General features: G+C 35.4%; 1 protein-coding gene and 1 pseudogene across 2 annotated transcripts in view; both read right to left on the minus strand.

Moving 5' to 3' along the window:
- Positions 1-6,778, minus strand: part of LOC121296396 (growth arrest-specific protein 7-like) — a 116,093-nt gene extending 109,315 nt beyond the window's left edge. Inside the window, exon 1 of one of the 2 annotated variants that reach the window (XM_041221908.1) lies at positions 6,264-6,778. In XM_041221908.1, coding sequence (XP_041077842.1) covers positions 6,264-6,443 — 180 coding nt within the window. In that variant the 5' untranslated portion in view covers positions 6,444-6,778. The remainder of the gene's footprint in view (positions 1-6,263) is intronic. The other variant, XM_041221909.1, reaches the window with a different exon arrangement.
- A 351-nt stretch (positions 6,779-7,129) lies between these two features.
- Positions 7,130-15,353, minus strand: LOC121296244 (annotated as a pseudogene).
- Between the last annotated feature and the right edge of the window lie 4,983 nt (positions 15,354-20,336).

Consider the following 20,336-nt stretch of genomic DNA (forward strand, 5'->3'; position numbering starts at 1 on the left):
GTAAAGACAGAGCACTGTACATGCTTCGAATGATGAACACTGACTACATTCTCATAAAGTGAAAAAGTGATCCTCATTTATCAAGAACGCCTTTTTTATTTTAAACCACCACCTGTTTGCCAACTGAGGTCAATAAAATCATGAATATTCTTAGTGTATAACTTCAAAAAAGTCTATTCCCACCCAAATTAGTTGCCTCACGGCCGCCTTAAATCCCACTGATCCTGCTGTACTGACCTTGGCAGCTCTGTCTCCACAACGCAGTTTACTCTTAAGGTATGAATCAGGCTTAGTTTTCACAAAGAGCCAGTTATTGGTGACTGTAACCTCCCTATCTGGATCTGGCGTTCCAAACAGCAACCAACCACAAACTTTCAAAACACTCTGAGAACACGCTGTTCTTCCCTTATCACACTTGCTGCTAATATCCAAAGCAATGAAGTAGTTCAGTGAAACAAATAAACACTGTCACTATTTTTTAAACAAGTATGCCAATCCCCCTCAGCAGAGCACCCTGACCTTGACCCAAGTTTGACAGATGCACAGACAGACAGACAGGTCAGCATTCCCAGACTGTGATACACTAAATAAAATGTTCTTAACATTTTTAATCAGAGTCTGGAAAGGGATTCACCAACATGAAAGTGTGACTTACAAACATACACAACCGAGGAGCCTGTATACACCCCAAGATTAAGATACACTCAATACCAAAGAATGTATAATCATAATTGAACAAGGGATTCTCCCTATACAGCAACTGAAATACATGTGCTACACCGACTATACACCCCCATATTCTGATCCTTGGTTGTTAGGAAATTTTATTACAATTAGATAAAGTTGGTAAGGGAAGACATCATGTAATGTTTTCATTTATCAAATCTGCAACCAGGGTAGTTTAAATAGCAGACATCCTGGATTGCAATATGAACACGCCTACTGCACTTCAGTACAACTCTATTCACCGAGGACAACCAGCTGCACACCTACACAATTTGCTTCCCAATCACATAGGCGTGGACCCAAAATCAAAACAGTCTTGATATGAGTAATGCTGGAAAATCACCTGAGAGACTGAAAGTTTCCTCATGTTTCACAATCCTAAGAGGATTCCCTTAAAATAAGTTTAGTAAAATGTATACAGTAGATAATATGCACACCTAGATTCCAAAAGCATTACCTCAAATATGACCTCCCAACTCACTCACAAGATACCAGCATGTACAAAATACAGGACTATGGTAAATGACCAGCAAACCTACTGCATAAACCTGGTAACAAAGACACCTGAATGCACTCCAATACTTTATATTATATCAAATCGCTGGTGACATATACCCCAGTGGAGCAAATACATTTGGGATGCAAATATCACCGATAATGCAAACACCTGGCTGGGTACCCACACAGTCCACTCCCTTCCAGTGTACTTGACTCACTTATTATCTTTAATTAATTCCCAAAGTGATCATTTCCAACCAATTTGATGAAGGAGATCCCAATGTTAGAAGGCTGACCTCCAGATTAAGATCAGTAGGTCAGGACAGGAAAGACAGCTGTTCTACAACAGGGATTAGCAGCAAACATGGTGGATGGGAAGCAGGCTGACAAAACATGCTGGCAAAATAAGAGGCTACAGCATAGGGACATCACTGGAGATGCACACATAGTGACTGGCCTGCAAGACTTACTGTCACAAAGACGGCCAAGTGGGCGGCGTCAGAACCAGGAAAAGGAATGAAATACACAAAACACAGGACGGATGAAATGAAATGATGAAGACGCCTGTTGGCGCCGGTTTATTACAAAATAAAAGGTTTAAACAAACACGAAAACACAGGACCTGGCACTCTACGCCAAAATAAATAGACAAACAAAAAAAAAAACAGACTAAACTTAACAAAACGGTGCACGGACAGACACTGACAAACACGGTGAGCAGATACTTTGTTATTATTATTATTATTACTACTATACTTATTTCCTCCGTCTCCAATCCCGTTCTCCGCTCACCGAACACCCAACCGCCAGTATGTGACAACGTGCATCTATATATACTATTGTGCTGGGATTCAATTACCAATTAATTATTCACTTGAATCCCAGCACGTGAATTAATAAAGTGCAATTCCCCGTGCTCACATATTACTACATTTTACTTGCACGTGAAGTGCTGTGCAATCCTCGTGCCTAAATACACATATACATTTTTAAACACTCGTGTTACACAGACCCGTTTATATCCCGTGTACCAATGTCTATACACCAACATTTAAACACACCACACGCAACACATAACAGATAATATACACAGGGGCGGGCACTTTGTTACACTTACATATTTATAGACAAAGAGAAGGAGATGTGATATCTATTACAAGCTTTCAAGACCTCAAAGGTCTCTTCTTCAGGTGAAGGTTTTTGCTCTTATTAGGATTGAAGTCACTGTATTTTGTATCTTGCTCTTAATTGTACTGTAATTCTTGAAATGTATTTTTTGTATGCAAGTCGCCCTGGGTAAGGGCGTCTGTTAAGAAATAAATAATTGATAATTGATGTTTACTACATATTTATACAAACAGAAATGTTCTAAAGAGACTCCTATGCACTGCTAGATTTTCATAACCGTGGGTCTCACATTTTAATTATCTCAGTATTTTAATTATCTTCCACTGTTTAAACAAATTAGATGGACCATCATGCTTGATCCTCCTTTATGAAGAGAACCCCAGTGTGTAATGTGAAAAGTGAAAATCTTTCCTTGAGCCGGGTGGATTTCTAGAATTGTTTCTTGACTATTGTTTAAAAACAAATACATTAATATCAAACATCATTCATTAAAGCGAATTTAAACAACATGTTATTATTTGACGATATTTAAGCAGTATTTACTATTACATTACATAATTCATTCATATTCCAGCCAAGACCCCCAGTGTTCAAGCAATTTCATCTCTATTTAAATTGCAATTAACTAAAGGCACCTGATCAGATATATTTTGGATTGTGTTCCTTAGAACAGTATCAGTTCAATAATTAACAGGCATCAATCAACAGGTGAAATGGAGTAAGGGGTTTCCCTTTGCGTCACTTCATAGTTTCATTGTCCTTTTTTAATGCCTACCAATGCTGCCAAACTGCACATTCACACAAACAGCTCAGGTTACCCAAGCCAGTCTTTCCCACTGTTTTAGGACATGAACCAACTGGATATCAGGAACTTGGGTAGTGTATGACACCACTAGCCCTTTCTAAGGGGATCAGAATCTAATTCTTTGTTTCCTATTTCATGCTACTGCTTGACCTATTCCAAAAGCATCTTACATGTAGGTGGGGTCTAACTAGGGTATTGTATAGTCTTAGCATCGCTTTGATGGATTTTGGCAATGTAACTTAACATTCTCAGGGTTCTCCCCAGGGCTTTTCAGCCCTGAAGTGGCTATTGTCGTCTGGCTGAAAAAACCTGATCCGCCCATCTTGCAGATGCTACTGTGCCTTTAACAACAAGCATTGATTGAGCTTCTAGCTGACCACTTGCGAGTTGCTGGGTGAAAAAAAAAAAAAACACAGCTGACAGCTGTGTTACATCATGACACAACATCTAACCAATCAGAAAGCTCAAGTGGCAGGTTTTCTATGTTAAGCACTTCGAGATGCTAAAACGTTAAAATGACTGCTAAAAAATAAACAACTATTTTCAAAGCAAAAGTAGTGACAATGAATGCAGAGGTTTAAAAATAAGCCAATGATCGGCACAATCCATCAGCTACTATACTTGTGCCGGCTACTATAATAAAAATATTAAGATTATTTTCGAGCATAATCATTATTACATAATAACAACACATATGCACCAAAAACAAAAATGTATTCCTTTTGTTGTGATATCGTAAAATATATACCCAGCTGCTTGTGAGAGATATTGGGCGTTCATGTACAGAGGTTGCACGCCTTTAAGAAGAAAGGCATGATGTGATATCAGCAGAACTCTTGTCAGGTGACATACACATGCTTAAGTGCAGAGGTGCTGGATTATTACACTCTGGTTTCATGCAACAGTTATGATGGTGACCAAACATGTGTGAGTACCGTTGTGTAAAAAAAAAAAAAAAAAAAAAAAATGGTTAAAATGAACAATTGCATTCAAAAAATGTAGAACAGCGAAAAACAAAAATAGACATGCATTAATAAAATGCCCTGAAAACTTAACATAAAGAAAACAATTTAAATGAAGCAATAAGCTCAATAATTATGCTAAAAAGGAAGTGAAAAGGTTACTTTTTTTTGTTATCTCCAATAACCCTACGTTACCTTTCCCCATTCAAATCATAGAGTGCCTAAATAAGCATGGCAATTTACCATGATAAAAAAAAAAAGTCAAGAAAATGTACAACATAAAACAGAGCAACCAGATATAGACAACAAAAGACAACACATTATTCAAAGTCTTTGTCGTATTTTATATTTAAGGTAAGGCACGTTTATTTATCAGTTAAGTGCTCCCAGCTACAATGTTCTGCCACCCAGATGTACAGAATTCCTGGGGAGAACACCTCATTCTATTTCTAGATACTTTTAAAGAATTTGGAATCAGGTCATGTTTAAAAGTACCTGCCTATAATCAGGTGATATAATCTTTTCATTAGTGTAGCAAACTAACAATAATCCTCTTCCCTGCCCTCTACTTGTTTGTCTGATTGGTCTTGGCAGTGGATAAGTATTACAGATTCTACAAAAATACATTAAACAACAAACCAGTGATGTAACAGTGTTGTTTGTGTGTTCATTTTCCAGCAGAGAAATGATTCCACAGGAAATGTTCCTTTCCTGAAAGTGTCTGGCTTTCCCCAGTATTTTCACTCACTAAAGTATATAAAAGTGATAAATATATTATATATATATATATTTCCCCTAGTATTATATCTATTAATTATATATATATATATATATAATCATATATATGGATGTAATATTAACTAAGGAAATGTTTTTACAGATGATTGCAGGCCAAAATCCAAAATCCAAAAGAATTGTTCTTCAATGCTCCATCATTGGGCCCAATATATGTTGGACTGAGGCTGATCCATGGTGTCACATGTTCTACTCCTGTGTCACATATTTAACGCTAAGATGAAGCACCAAAGATTGTCAGAATTGGGTCTATGCTATTGAAATATATGGCACCTAACATGTAACTATTCTTAACTGAGCTCCAAGATCATTCAAGCACACAAAGATCAAACATAGAAATGAGGGAAGTCCACCACATTTTATAAGCATGAGGTCACGTCAGAGAATTCACTTCACTTATTTCTGGGGAAATGCAAAGGACCAATGAACAACGTGCCCACTTCTCCTTGTTAGAGCTAAGAAATACTATTACAGAAGTCTAGATGGAAAAGCTGAGCTGACCAAACTTAACTCAGTCTATCCCATTGTGAAATCTTCGCCTGTGACAAAGTCAAGACTTAACCACGGTATTGCAAAAGAAAAATGGTGTAGCACCAGCTGTCTATTTAGCAAAACCACAAACTGAGCATGCAACGTCCATGGAATTATTTATGCACAAACCAGCAATTTCTCCAGACTACTACAGTGACTTCCTTTTTAAATCTGAAAACTGGCTGCATCCTAAGGCTTTTGTGTGTGTGTGAATAATTCGAATGTAAGATATCCATTCAAAATGTAAGATATCCATTCAAAAATTTACTCAAACCACCCATATCTGTAAAATCCAACTTTACAAACACCAGGGAAGGCATCAATGTGTTTTTGTTCATGCCGCTAGGCGTTTAACCAGTGTAGTGTCAGAAATTAAGAAAGTTCTAAGGACTTAAAACACCAGGCTACCAGGCATGGTGAGATTAAACCAAAAGCAGTATTTCCGAAGAAACCTTTGTATTCAGTAGACATGCAGAATAAAATGCTACGCATGTATAATTTAGAAACAAATGTATTTGTTCATAAATTACACTGGAAGCTATGTATTGGAAACAGCAACAGGCGGGAATGTTTTTATTGTGTTCCTATAAATACTATTACTCAGGCCTGACCCCTAGAGGAAACTGGCAAGCACAAACTTCAGAGCTCAAAAATCTTTTCATAATTAAAATCACCCATCCATGTTATGAATGATGCAGTTAGAATAGTTTTTATTTTTTTAAGCTTCATCTTAACGATTTTCAAAGTACATAAGTAAAGAAACAAAAGTTTCCTTGAAGTAAAATAGTTAGTTTAGCCAAATGTTTAAGAAAACGTACCTCTAATATTTGGACGTAACTTGCTGGGAACCATCCCCGGACTCCATCCCTTTCTCCTTCCCACCAGCCGCTGTCAGCCACTTGCAAAACTTTTATAATTTCCCCAGCCTCGAACCTCAAACCCTGCTGATGCTGTTCTCCAGAGAATCCATATAAACTTTTACACAGAGATCCAGACATTGCAGGAGGAAGAACATGCAAACACAGAACAAAGAACAAAAATGTAGAAATATGTACTTCGAGTCTCTTTTTTTTTTTTTTTTTTTTTTTTTTTTAACTTACTAGGAGTAAACTATTCATTATCTTTGTGGCTTCTGTTGTTGTTTGCAACGGTGCTCCGCTGTGTTCGGTTTTAGTCTTGAGTGAGAGGAAAAAGAAATAGCCCAGCAGGTTTTCTGTCGATTGCTAACTTCCAGCTGTGCAAGCCCAGCCTCCACTCCTGCGTTGGTGCTGCCCCTGTTATTGCGCTTGAGCTGCAGTCAGAGTATCACAAAAGGAAGGAAACGCGTGCTCATTTCTGAAGCGCTACTCAGTATAAATATACAGCGGGATTTTGACATTCAATCAGACATTCAGAACAGAAACAGTTGCTTGGTATTTACTGCATAATTCGTTTAAAAAAAAAAGAACACTTTTTTTTTTTTTTTTTTAGTAGTAGCTATAATCCTCCCATAGTTACCATATGCGTATATTTGGGAATTAATAGAAACTATAGAAGAAGAAGAAGAAGAAGAAGAAGAAGAAGAAGAAGAAGAAGAAGAAGAAGAAGAAGAAGAAGAAGAAGAAGTGGGGTTTTTGTTTGGTTTTGGTTTTTTTTTTGTTTTTTTTGTTGGTTTGTTTGTTTTTTGTTCTTCTGTCTAAATCTTTTAACCTCCGAATCCGTACAGAGTGCGACCCTGGCGCTTCAGATCACACACCACATCCATAGCGGTGACAGTCTTTCTCTTGGCGTGCGCAGTGTAGGTAACGGCATCCCGGATCACATTCTCCAGGAAAACCTACAACACCCCGCGGGTCTCTTCATAGATCTACCCTGAGATTCGCTTCACTCCTCCGTAGCGAGCAAGACGGCAGATGTAGCGGTTGTAGTAGTCTGTTGCCTGGCTTTAAATTCATGGTGTATATCCCGGTAACACTTTACATTAAGAGTCTCTAATTACTGTGTATTTATATAGTAGTCACACATACTTAGTAAATACACGTACTGACACAAAATTACAGCTGTAATGCATGTAAATTAATGCTGTAATGCATAGTTACAATGTACGTCATGTGTACATCTTTTTTGCAGGATTTAACACTAAGATTAACTCTTTTCTGATACAATGTTGTACTTAAATACGTCATGCAAAAAGTACATTGTAATAATAATATGCAGTATATGCATAATAACATTGTAATTATGTGTAAACTGTATTTACAAAGTACTGTAACTACTGTGCAAATACACAGTAATTAGAGACAATGTAAAGTGTAAACACTGAAAATTGCAAAATCTACCTTTCTAAGATGGCAGATACTATCAGCATCATTTTTATTGGAACAAAGGCAGCTGATTTCACTGCTGCCAGAAGCTTCATGAAACAAATTCTTAATGCCATTGTCCATTTCATTTCTCTAAACGTTAAGCAAATAAAATATACATATTTTTCAGCCCTCATGTTAAACTACAGGCAGCAGTCTTTTTGGGGTGTAGTACTGGTTCAAGTCACTCCAGATTTGTATAATATGTGCTTTTTCTATTTGTTTTAAATAACTTCATTTATCACATTAAAGGAGTGATAACCAAGACTTTGGTATTATTTGGTATTATTATCATTGGCAACATCATTATCCCTGACCGTTCTGTTTTTGCTGAGGATCCTGTTTGCCTTTTTGCAATAGTTTTCAAATGCAATGATAATATTAAAGTTTCACACCGCTGCTTCCTGGTACTGTACATAATCCCTTCCTGCGCTGCTGGTCATATTGTTCACTGCTGTGAGACCATAGGAGTGACTGGTTTATAGTATGGAAACAAGGAACCGGGAAACAGCAACTTCAGATGCATTAAAAAAAAAAATCAGAGGAAATGAAATAAACAATAAATAAAAAAATTAAATGATGGAGATTTAATAATGGTGTAAAGTTGTGTACCAAATGTAACGTCAGTATTGTCAAAGCATGTGACCTTTAGCATTCAGAAACCAAAAAGCATATTAGGTTAGCGTTAGGGTCACTGACAGAGTTTTTATAAACCCTAAAAGGATCAAGTCTGAATCCGGGTACATCAAGAAACCATTTAAGTGCTTTGCTTATCTAAAGTTTACTGTTTACTTACATTAGAAAATATTTTGAAGTCAATATTATCTGATATGAGTCATTATATTTGACCTCTTTGAAAAATATTATATTATACTGTCATTGTGGTTTCCAAGCTTTTATTTTGTGATTATTATTATTATTATTATTATTATTATTATTATTATTATTATTATTATTATTATAAATTGAGATGAATCATGTTGTTTCCAAGAGCATTCTTTGGATAAAACAGCTTGAAAGATGCCTGCTTTTAAATGTTGAAATTTTTCACCCAGATAAGCTTGACTTAGTAACCTCACTTCTTGTAAAATAATTCATGCAGTTCTGGTAAATCTCTTAAACTGTTGTTTTATTAGGGTTTTTACATGATGATCTCATCTTGACCTCAATCAGCCACATGACCTTAAACAACCTATCACGCGACAGCCTACTTCTTTAAAATGATATTCTTGCAGGCACAAACTCCCTCCCTTGCAGTTTACTCTGACTGGCCAGAGTCTCATACAGTTTCGTTAAAACTTTTGATGATTTTGGGGTCTATTTTAATTATCTAAACATCTAAGATAGTTAAATCATCCAATTATATGACATCTAATCCTAAAACTGCTACCCTAAAATCTATACACCTGATTTTCTGCAGAAATGATTTCTGTGATTTAATTGAATATAATTTTCTGTAGAAATGATCTTCAATATATGTAGCAATGTTAAAAAAGGTGTCAATAAATCATGATTAATTCCAGCTGGCTATACATATTATCAAAGCGTGGCTGTATTTAATGCCACTGTTTAGACCATTAACTGGCCAAGAGCTGTTGGAGTCATTTCAGTTTACAAGGAAGTTTGCTGTCAGATTCTGCAAAGACAGTATGAAAAATGGTGTCTCTTACAGAGAACAGATTTTCCTGCAGATTTCCAACTTCCACAAAGGAATTATAAGCGATACCCAAGCAGATGTGTCACTTCCTTTGTGACAGTGTTATGGCAGGTGAATCTAACCCAATTTTTGATGAAGAATCCTTATTTAAATATAGGCCAGACTATAGTACATACAATAATGCATACAATGGTGTTGTTTATCTACATTTTATAGAACTCATTAAGCCCTTGACAACTTTATTTGTATCGGGATACCATTTAAGATCAGACAAAAGCATTTCAAAGATTATGTGTTGTACTGATAATAATAACCATAGAATTACATTTGTCGTGGTGGATTGGCATTTGTTACTTCTTGGACAGACTCTTAGATGGTTAAATCTTTTGTAATTACCATTGAAAGAATATTTGAATGCATGAACAGAAAAGCAATGATTGCGTGCAAGTGTGAATTCAGTGTTGTGTGTTTATGTTATAAAGTTAACCACTGAAGGGGTGGTTTTAAAAGAAAAGAATATTTCTTCTCATTAGCATCCCGTTTTTTTGAAACCCATTTATCCTGAGTTGTGCTGCAAGAAACAAGCCCACAGGAAGTAGACATATAGGATTGGGGATTACCGTGAAAAGAGGTGGGGAAAAAACTGAATACGAAGTAAAGCAAAACGACTTTTAAGAATGGTGATATTCTAAAGAAATGTGGTAGTTACAATACTTTTAAACTTCCTGTTGGTTTGTGCAATTGTTTTCAACTTGGACCAGTGTAGTGATAGTTTTTTTGAAAATTTTTCAGCCTTTCTAAGCCTTTATATATACTTAACTGGACTTCCTGGACAAATACAGAAACAATACAGTAAAATAGAATGCAACTGTGCATGCACTTACCTTGTCTTTGCGATGCAAGCACAATAGCACCATCTACTGTTCATGAAATACCACTGGAATTGCAGCACGTTTCAATTTTTTTGTTTTTTCAAAGCGGGTTTACGCGCTTTTAGCGATGGCTGTGCCTTGTGCCTCACTACAAACTGCAACCTCTTATGTGTTATTGCTTACGTAACATAGCAAGCACTGTACATCTATTAATAACACAACCAATTAGAGTAGCACCCAGTACAAATGCAAATTATACAATGGGCTTGTGGTAGTTTAAATCTAATACTACTACTACTACTACTGCTACTACTACTACTACTACTACTAATAATAATAATAATAATAATAATAATAATAATAATAATAATAATAATAATACATATTAATGAATCTAAAATATGTGATGTTAATTCTACTGCAAACTGTCTATAAAATCTTTGAGAGACCAGCCATTGTTATTTTCAACTAAAGCTTTAAGAACAGTACATTTAAAACACATGGGTTGAAGTGATCCATTGACAAAATTTGCATAATATGTTTGTATATCGTTTTCAATGTAAGTTTCATGACACGGCTCCCAACATGTCTGTTTTACTATTGTAACTATGAACCCAGAAAATCAGAAACAGTCGATATCGAATGCCTCATCTGTCTTTGTGAAATCATTGGGACAAATTATTTATTTTCTTGTTAAAAACAAAAACACAGTTACGACTGAGGATTGAAGCAAAAAATGAGAAGCAGCTGTTAGGAGTTATATCTCTTGATTTACCATGCAGTGCTCTTCGTACATGTGCATGAAGGCCAAAAAAATGTTATAGACAGGCTGAAGACAGAGTAAAACACTTTGAATTAGGAAGGAAAAGTAAAACACCCCTCCCCACACACACACACAAACAGTACTGACTGCCTATCCCTTATATCAAATACATCAGTGAGTGAAGAGAGTCCAGTTTCTGACAGGAAATACAGGTTTAGTGGTTTGCTAAGCCAGAGGGATCATTTTACAATTGCAGTTGCCCATGCCAGAATTCAATTTAATGTCACACCTCAACCCAAAACTGAAGTTAGTTAGCACAGTTGTACTGAGATCATTGCTTTGTGTCTCTAACAAGCTACCGGTGTCTGCCACTCTATCCTGAATATAAATTATAACCGTTGAAAGGGTAACTTATAAGACACACATTATTTAATCCTGCAAACAGTGGACAAGAGTGCCCACAGTAGTCAGAAAATTGTATTTATATAAGACCCTTTTATTTAAAACAGCAAACCTTTTTTTCTACAAAAGATAAAGCCTATTACCTAAGCCAAAATAAAATTGTACATTGTAAAACTCTAACAGGACAATGTGCCTTAAAGATGCTCAGCTGTTTGGTAGAGTTGCCATATGGAATCCAGAGTTAGGTGACAGAAACATCTTTGTTATCTTTAGATGTCTCATGTTTATTTTATTTTTTTGTTGGCATTTTATGCATGGTTAGCATCGTAGTTTCTGTTATTGGATATATTTTAAAAGCCATAATAAAAATCTAATCTTAAAATAAGCTAAGTATTTCTACACAATACAAAAAATATACTGCATATTTTTCCAGCCATGTTGTGTAATAATGTTTTGTGAGTATCTAACAAGTTTGTGTTTAAACCTTAGTCTAATGAGAAAAAGTGTTAGTAGAGAAAAAGCTAAGGATTTGTGTTCCGTGGGCCTAAATGTTTATTGCGCTTACATCAACTTGATGTTCAAGCTTAGACTTTGCTTCTGTCAGAGTGTTGACGTTGTCCTCCTCAGCTTGCAGGTCATCACAGGTCTGTTGGTGTGCCTCTTGGAGGGCTTTCTTCTCCTTGGTTAATTTTGCAATGCTTTCATCCTGTGTAGCCATTTCTTCATTAAGGTTTTTAACCTACATATGGATTTAGGAATATAAATACATTTACTTGCAATCATTGTACAAATAACACAATAACATGTCATTGTGTTGTTAAATTACACACCTTGTTTTCAGTGGCATGTTTCTCCTTCTCAACTTTGGCCAGTGTAAGCTTCAAGTCATCAATGTCTTTCTTGAGCTCACAGCACTCGTCTTCCAATTCATTTCTTCCTCATCTTCCAGTCTCTCTGTTATCTCTTTCATTTTAGCCTCAAGCTGGATTTTGCTTTTGACCAGCTCTTCACATCTTTCCTCAGCATCCCCGAGACTTTTAGATTCCTGTTAAGATGTTAAAATATTATTGTTAAAAATAAAAGTAGATTCAAAAGTTAATATTTTCAGTGTAAAATAACATTTTATGTCTGTGTCCCTGTGAATCAGTTTATTATGATGTGTATTACTGATGGGAACAATGTAGCAAACAAACATTTTATATGAATAAAATACCTGCATGTCATTGTTGTGTTAACTTTCGCATCTTATTTTCAGTGGCATACGGTTAGTTAGTTTGATCTTCTCAATTTGAATACATCAGTACAGCACTTGGGTTTTGTAGGTAGGATATAAGCAACTGTAAGTAATCTCCTCAATTATTTGATAAAGTATTGTAGAATGTACCTACTGTACTGTAAATAATAGAAGTTTGACAACTGAATAAATAATTTATTTTTAGGCAGTGACCATAAACGCTAAAAACTGAACAGAACTGTTCTGATTAGTAAGCAATACAACAAGCTTACAGGCTGGTAACAGCAGGTCATTCTTTTCCTGCACCAGAGAAATCATTTTCTGCTCAAGTTCCTTCCTCTTTGCTTCTGACTTAGCCAGATCTTCTTTGCACTTGGTGAATTCTTTCTTCATGATGGCAAATTCCTTTAAGTTTTATGATCTTCAGGCTTGATCTTATACAGCTTCATCCATGGCCAGTGTTTCACATTCATGAATGAGCTGATGTTGTACTGGATAGTAAAGAGGGCCTCCCTGAAGCAGATATAAACACAAAGTGCTGAGATACAATCCTGGTTGTGTTAAGATGACCAATGCAGATGACAAATAATATAAAGAAAATATATACAATGTTTGACATTCATGAATGAGCAGATGTTGTATTGGATGGTGAAAATGGACTCCCTATAAAACAAGTGTTTTATGATACTCCCAAGTGGTGTGATGAGATATCACAACCACATTACACAAAAACTATGTTTTGATAATATTAACAGAAAGAATTCTTGCCAATTCATGCCAAATCAATTTTACTGTATTAAATGACTCTGGAATCTCATTGTTCGTCGTGTTATGCTGTTATGTTAGACAGAATGTGCCTGTGTTAAAATTGATCCTGTTGTCATTCTCTTTTCTCTTCTCTTGCATTGTGCACTGAAGCTTGTTCAACACTGATATACCTTGAGGAGTTATTTATAAAAACATTTGTTTCTCTTTCTGGAATAGTTATTGTGCATGCCAAGTAATGATGTAGGCTGAAGCTTGCAAAAAATAATTTTATTAAATGAATGCACTGTACAATCAAAATGAGTCCAATACATATAAAGTCCATTCTAAATATGTTATAAATATTCATATTAATTCACCTCCTTTCCATCATCTTTTGGAATTCCACTCTCATCACAAAACCCCGGCATTGAGCCTGAGTACAAGTGATGAGTTTTGCCAGTTTATCATCTCGCATCTCCTCCAGGGTACCCAGCAGACCAGCTTTGAAGAACTCCTGTAATCAGGAGATGCATGGTAAAGGATGATACAATACAAACGTAGTACAAAAAGCAGTCCATAATACCTTATGTTACATGGTTGTCTCAATCATGTTGCAATATTACAATGCATTCCTCATTCATTATCATTCTGATAAAGTTAGCATTTCATTATTGTAATGTGAATTATTTAAAATGAAAGGTAAATGTACATTTCCATGTTTACCTTGGTATGTCCAGACTTATATTGAGTGTGATCAGCATCGATCGATCCCAAAAGCTTCTCCGATGCTTTCTTGCTGTCAATGAACTGACCCTCTGGGATCGCACTTGCATTTAACAGTTTGTATCTATAATATTAGACATTTATATCTTACAGAGCTTTTCAGTAGTTTGATGATAAATTCAAAAGAAATGGAAAAAAGTGCAATACTTTTGCTTGAAGTCACCATAGAGGATTCTGCTTGGGAATCCCTTTCTGCAAATTCTGATGCCTTCCAACACACCATTACATCTCAGCTCGTGGATGACTAAATGGTTTTCCATAGTACCTAAAATTGTAATTGAAAGACAAACAATGGTCAGGTGTCTCTAATAATATATATATATATATATATATATATATATATATATATATATATATATATATATATATATATATATATATATATATATATATAGTGTTTGTTTAATTCATATTCCTATTATTTTTACCTGGCGTTTTCGACTCGTTGGGAATTAAGCAACACACAAAATGTGGATGGGTGCTTCTAAGTTGGACATCAGTTTGTTACGTTCTCCCGTAGAGTGATAAAATTTGATTTTTTCATGACAAACTTGACTGCACAGGCAAATACATTGGTATTTTAAAAGCTGCTCTAAGTAAAATGGCACTAGAATTAACTCTGGATACCTCTGCAACGGGAACAAACATGCTGGATAAGTGAATAGTATGCAGCTTGTGGCTAAATGTACCCTGAAGAGTGCAGACACTGTCTGGAAAGAGAAACCCTTTTCTTGCCATCCTTCTTGGCACCACCGCCATCTTAAAGTGAAAAAAAAAAGTTTCAAATTTTTTAAACAAATGTGTAAGTGTAGTTTCTACTACTGATGGGTTGTAATTAAAATGATTATTCTTAAACAAAGTATTATTATCTATGTGTGGTATCCTAAATTTTCATCTTACAGCGATTCGGACGTGCAGAATTTGTCTGATGGATGTTGTAACGAATCGCTATTATTCTGTATTATTGAACACACGATCTATTTGGTATACTTTAATAATACAATATTACGGCCCTTCTTATGTCGTTCAACATAATATTCACGGTTAGGAGACTGGAACATACGGTAGAGTTCACTTTTATTTTTTTTAACAATTCACATCCATACATGTATCGAGAACAAAAAAACGATTTTTAGTTATTTAATAGTAGCAAAATTACAGTATCGTACCTCGCGAAGCCGACACAGTGGCAGAGACAGAAAGTGTTGTATTAAATAATGGAGGCGCCCTGCTTCGGACTAAAAAACAAATAATTACTTAATTAAATTTATTTTTATTAAAATGCAATTACAAAAAATGTGCGGAATAACAATTAACACACACACACACACACACACAAACACACACACACACACACACACACACACACACACACACACACACACACACACACACACAATATATAATGTTCTGTTTACTTTAAATGTAGAAATTATTGCGCTGAAATCACATTAACGTGTTCTCTGTCAAGCAGGCATATACAGTATACAGTAAAGTAGTAAAATCAAATGAAAAGTTTTAGGTACAGACGAAATGTTGGGAAAGGTAGCAGATTTTGACAAGGTAGCAAAATTTGACTATTATAAGTGCCATATTTTGCTACTAGTAGCAAATGTTGTCAAAGTATCAAAAAATTACATTACATCGTTGGTGTCAGTATAACAGCCATTTTTTAAGATCTACAAAGGTGTTACGTTACAAAACTGATCAGCTCCTATCCTACACACACTAGATGTAAAATAATAATAATAATAATAATAATAATAATAATAATAATAATAATAATAATAATAATAATAAAACAAAAAAATAAATAATAAAAAAGGGTTGAACTCACAAATGTGACAATTGTCGTTTCTCACTGTTTTGGCATTACCAAAAGCTTCCAGCAGAGGGTTAGCTGAAATGATTTGATCTTCCAGTGTTCCCTATATTAGACATGATGAATTGATTAATAGAGCTGGTGTAAATGAGTACCTATGTATATTCAAGTCTCTCTTTTTTTCCACCAGCATTTTGCCTGAAGTAGGCACTTCTTTCTTTTTATCAGGGGAAACTGCGATTGTTGCAAAGTACTGGATGACTCATTTTGTGTTCACAGTCTTTCCAGCACCAGATTCTCCACTGAGTAAATATAAGGACTTGATTTAGTGTTAATTACTGTAATCATACATTCTTTTCACACTTCCAGTTCTAATTTTTATTTTTATTTGTATTAATTAATTTTCAGCCATGTAACACAAGGACGTTGTTCTATTACAGTAGACCCCATCGGGTATTCATTCAGCCCATCAGATATGTGAAAATATCAGGTCAGAAGGAGTTGTTACACCACATTGTAGTTGGTTTATTAATATTGGGGATTATAAATGTTTTGCTATTATTCTGTTACTTACTTAACCAGTGTCAGTTTTTACAGTGTCTTTGCTTCTTTCTTTACTCTGAATAATACCCTTTACATAGAGATCTTTGGGGTCTGTTACATAGCAGGCGCTTTTGGCATCAAAGGATTTGTTTTGTGACTCGATTCCCTTTCTGGCTTCAGTAGGTATATGGCAGCAGCGCCAAATACTGACATTTTCACTGTCCGTGCTCACGGTGAAACGGTGACAAAAATAAAAAAAAAACTGTACACATGGGTTATTACTGGTGACATGACAAAGCTGTCAAAAAGGTTGCTGCCCCGCAAATATCTGCAATACAAATATCTGCAATACTGTTAACGTAAGTTTCTAAAATCCAATACAAAGGTGACTACACTTTTACAGCATGGAATTTTATTGACAGGATAATCTTCAGATTCTCTTGCAGTATTTTCCTGTATTTTGCTCCATTCATTCTTCTTTCAATTGTAACAAGAAGCCATCCCTGCTGATGAGAAGCATCCCCATAGCATGATGCTGCCTCCACTATACTTCACTGTAGGGATGGTGTGTCTTGAGGCATGGGCAGTGTTAGCGCTTTGAGTTTTGGCCAAAAAGCTCTATCTTGGTCTCATCTGACACAAAACCTTTCTGGCAAATTCCAGATGTGCTTTCAGATGGTACTTTTTGAGTAATGGCTTCTTTCTTGCCACCATCCCATACAGGCCAGTGTTATGCAGAGCTCTTGATATGGTTGACTGGTGCACCATTACTCCACTCCCAGCCACTGAACTCTGTAGCTCCTTAAAAGTGATTGTTGGCCTCTCTGTGGCTTCTCTCACAAGTCTCCTTCTTGTTTCAGCCCTGAGTTTTGAGGGACAGCCTTTTCTTGGCAGTGCCTGGGTGGTGTGATGCAGCTTCCACTTCCTGATTATTGATCCAACTGTGCTCATTGGGATATCCAAACACTTGGATATTATTTTGTACCCTTTCCCTAATTTATGCATTTGTATTACTTTATCTCTAACTTCTGTAGAATGCTCTTTGGTCTTCATTTTCTTTCAGATTCACAGCCTTACCAATGATTCTTCAACAGTGGGGTTTTTATCCAGAAAATGTGACAACAACTTTAATGGTTCACAGGTGGAGGCCAATGGTAAGGTAATTGTGTCCTCGTTAGGGCAATTTCTTTCATCGGTGCAAACAGGGAGCTTCCACAGCACAGGGGTTGAATACTTATGCAAGCAAGATATTTCAGTTTTTTATTTGTCTTAAAAATATTTCCCAACGTAAAACCAATGTCATCTTACAATAATTGATTCTGAGTTTCAGTGTTTAAAAATAAAATATCGAACAGAACGAAATTTCAATGTACCATTTGTAATTCGGTAATATGAGAGAATTGGTCAGGGGTCTGAATACTTTTGCAAGGCACTGTATATATTTAAATCATTTTGTTTCTTATATCAATTTATTATATTAATGCAACATCAAACCAAAAACCTGAAGCCACTATCATTAACATAACAGGCTTAATGATGCTGTTTTTATAAAGGGGAATTTGTCAGCCCAGCAATGCAGTCTGCTATTTATGGTAATGTAACTTTTTTTTAGTCTAATTTTCTCTCCTACACTCCTACAAACCCAGAGAGCAATGTTACGTAAATTACATGTGTCTTATTTAAGTCGGTTTTAACCTTGGAACAGCTGTTCTCAAGTCATTCCCAATACCATTACCAGCTGAGGGAAACAATGTATGTCGAAAACATCCACTGTCTGCCTAAAGATAAAAATAACAAGCATTAAAACATAATATGATCATGGTATACAGTGGATGCATTGGTTTATTCACATCCAAAAATAGATGCAATTGGAGTTAGTTTGATCCTCGTTTTGCAAACTACTTCTGTGTGTTTTATTTAACTTTGCAGTTTTATTATACCAATTTATTTAGATTCTTTATGTTCAAGCATTCATGGGCACTTTGCAAGGTGCCAAACATACTCTGTGGGGCAAACAAGCTCAACCTCAGTTTTGATATGACTTCAAAATGAAATCACTAACTAATATGGATGTTATCTGCACACAAATCCAAATCCAAATTAAAAAGTCCAAATTAGGAGAACATGAATTGAAACCCAATGGAACCCAGCAGTGCATCTCAACAAACTACACAAGAACTGTATCATACAGTGCAGATACTCAGCGAGGAACCTTTATTTCAGTGCCAAAAGCTGCTGAAAGATCTCAGAGTGCAGAAAAAGAAGCAGTTTGATTCAAGAGTCTATTCAAACGTGCAGTAAAAACAAATGCTGTTATCAAAAGAAAAGTAGAATTACCGAAAATAAACAAGTACATTTTTTTTTTTCTAAATCAAATGGTTTGATTAGAAGTGAAGACAAAGACTAGAGATAAAAGGTTAAATAAAAAAATATATATCAAAGCCATGTTCTAAAAACATCCTATGCCATTGTCTTTAAAAACTAGCCCACCATAGAGATGGCAGGAGGAACCAAGCCTCTAGACCGATAGTTGACTCTTGCTGTGAAAATATTCGAAGCCTGTTTTTGACAGAATACAAACATAGCTTTATGTTTTGTTATTCTGTTTGATTTAAAACTTTTAATTTAAAAGGATTACAAGACATTAAAATTAAGACAGACTAGTGATAACCTTGAATCATCTGGATACGTTTTACTTTTTGAAAGGAAGATTAGCATGTTTAATCTATATACTGTATTGTATATCATTGCTTGTCCTGAAGTGCAAGGATTCAAAGGCAGCTACACTGTATTTTTTTGTTCTCTGTAAATAGGTCAGAAAGTCTAATGGCATAGTATTTCAGATTAGGATCAGGAAAATTGTTAATTAAACATGAATTTCCTTATAAATAACTTAAGTATAATATATTATTCATATTAAATGTATCATAGGTTGTAAGATTTTAATGAAAAATGTACTGTAAAATCCCCAGCATTTGGCAGTGAAGGCATCCGTTTTTCTGTATTTCACATTAATATTTGTATGTGATGAAACTTAGTTAGGACACTCTTTATTGCATCTACAAAGACTGTAAGGAGCTGCTTATCTGTATGTCCTTATGAATTGCTTATTCATTTGTGATGAAACTTGTACAACATTCTTTAAGTTTCTGAGATAATCGGAATCTTTTGAGAATTATGTTGTCTAGCAAATGTTTTTTATCCGTAGGTTGATAAATCAGTAGCATGCTATTAGTAGGTGGCAACATACACTTCATAAGACCAGCTAAACTGCATCTAACTACTGTGAGCACATGTTAGAGTTACAGTTATGTGTTTTTGTTTCCTTCTTTCGGATGGACAAACAAATCAACTCTGTCTGGTATCCCCCCCTTCCAATATAACAAAAGAATGGTGCCCTTTAGTACTACCATAATTTGTGTAAATTAAATTATGAAATATTGTTCTCATTTGCTTTGCACATCAGTTAAATAATCAGTCTAACCATACCATAACAGTCGTATTGTCTTTTCTTTTTTGCTATAGCATATGCTGTATAAGAAAAGTATATATGGATGGTTTCACAGAGCCAGCCACTAGTGTTTAGTTGTTGTTGGTAAGTTATAAAGGCAATGACGGCATACAATACATCATTACAACATACAATTTTGGATCCTTTACACAAAACCATCTGGTGTTGAATGAAAACAGAACAAAAATGAAAAGAAAAACACTGCAAGTCCGGGA

This window comes from Polyodon spathula, chromosome 21 (assembly GCF_017654505.1).
Source record: "Polyodon spathula isolate WHYD16114869_AA chromosome 21, ASM1765450v1, whole genome shotgun sequence".
NCBI lineage: Eukaryota > Metazoa > Chordata > Actinopteri > Acipenseriformes > Polyodontidae > Polyodon > Polyodon spathula.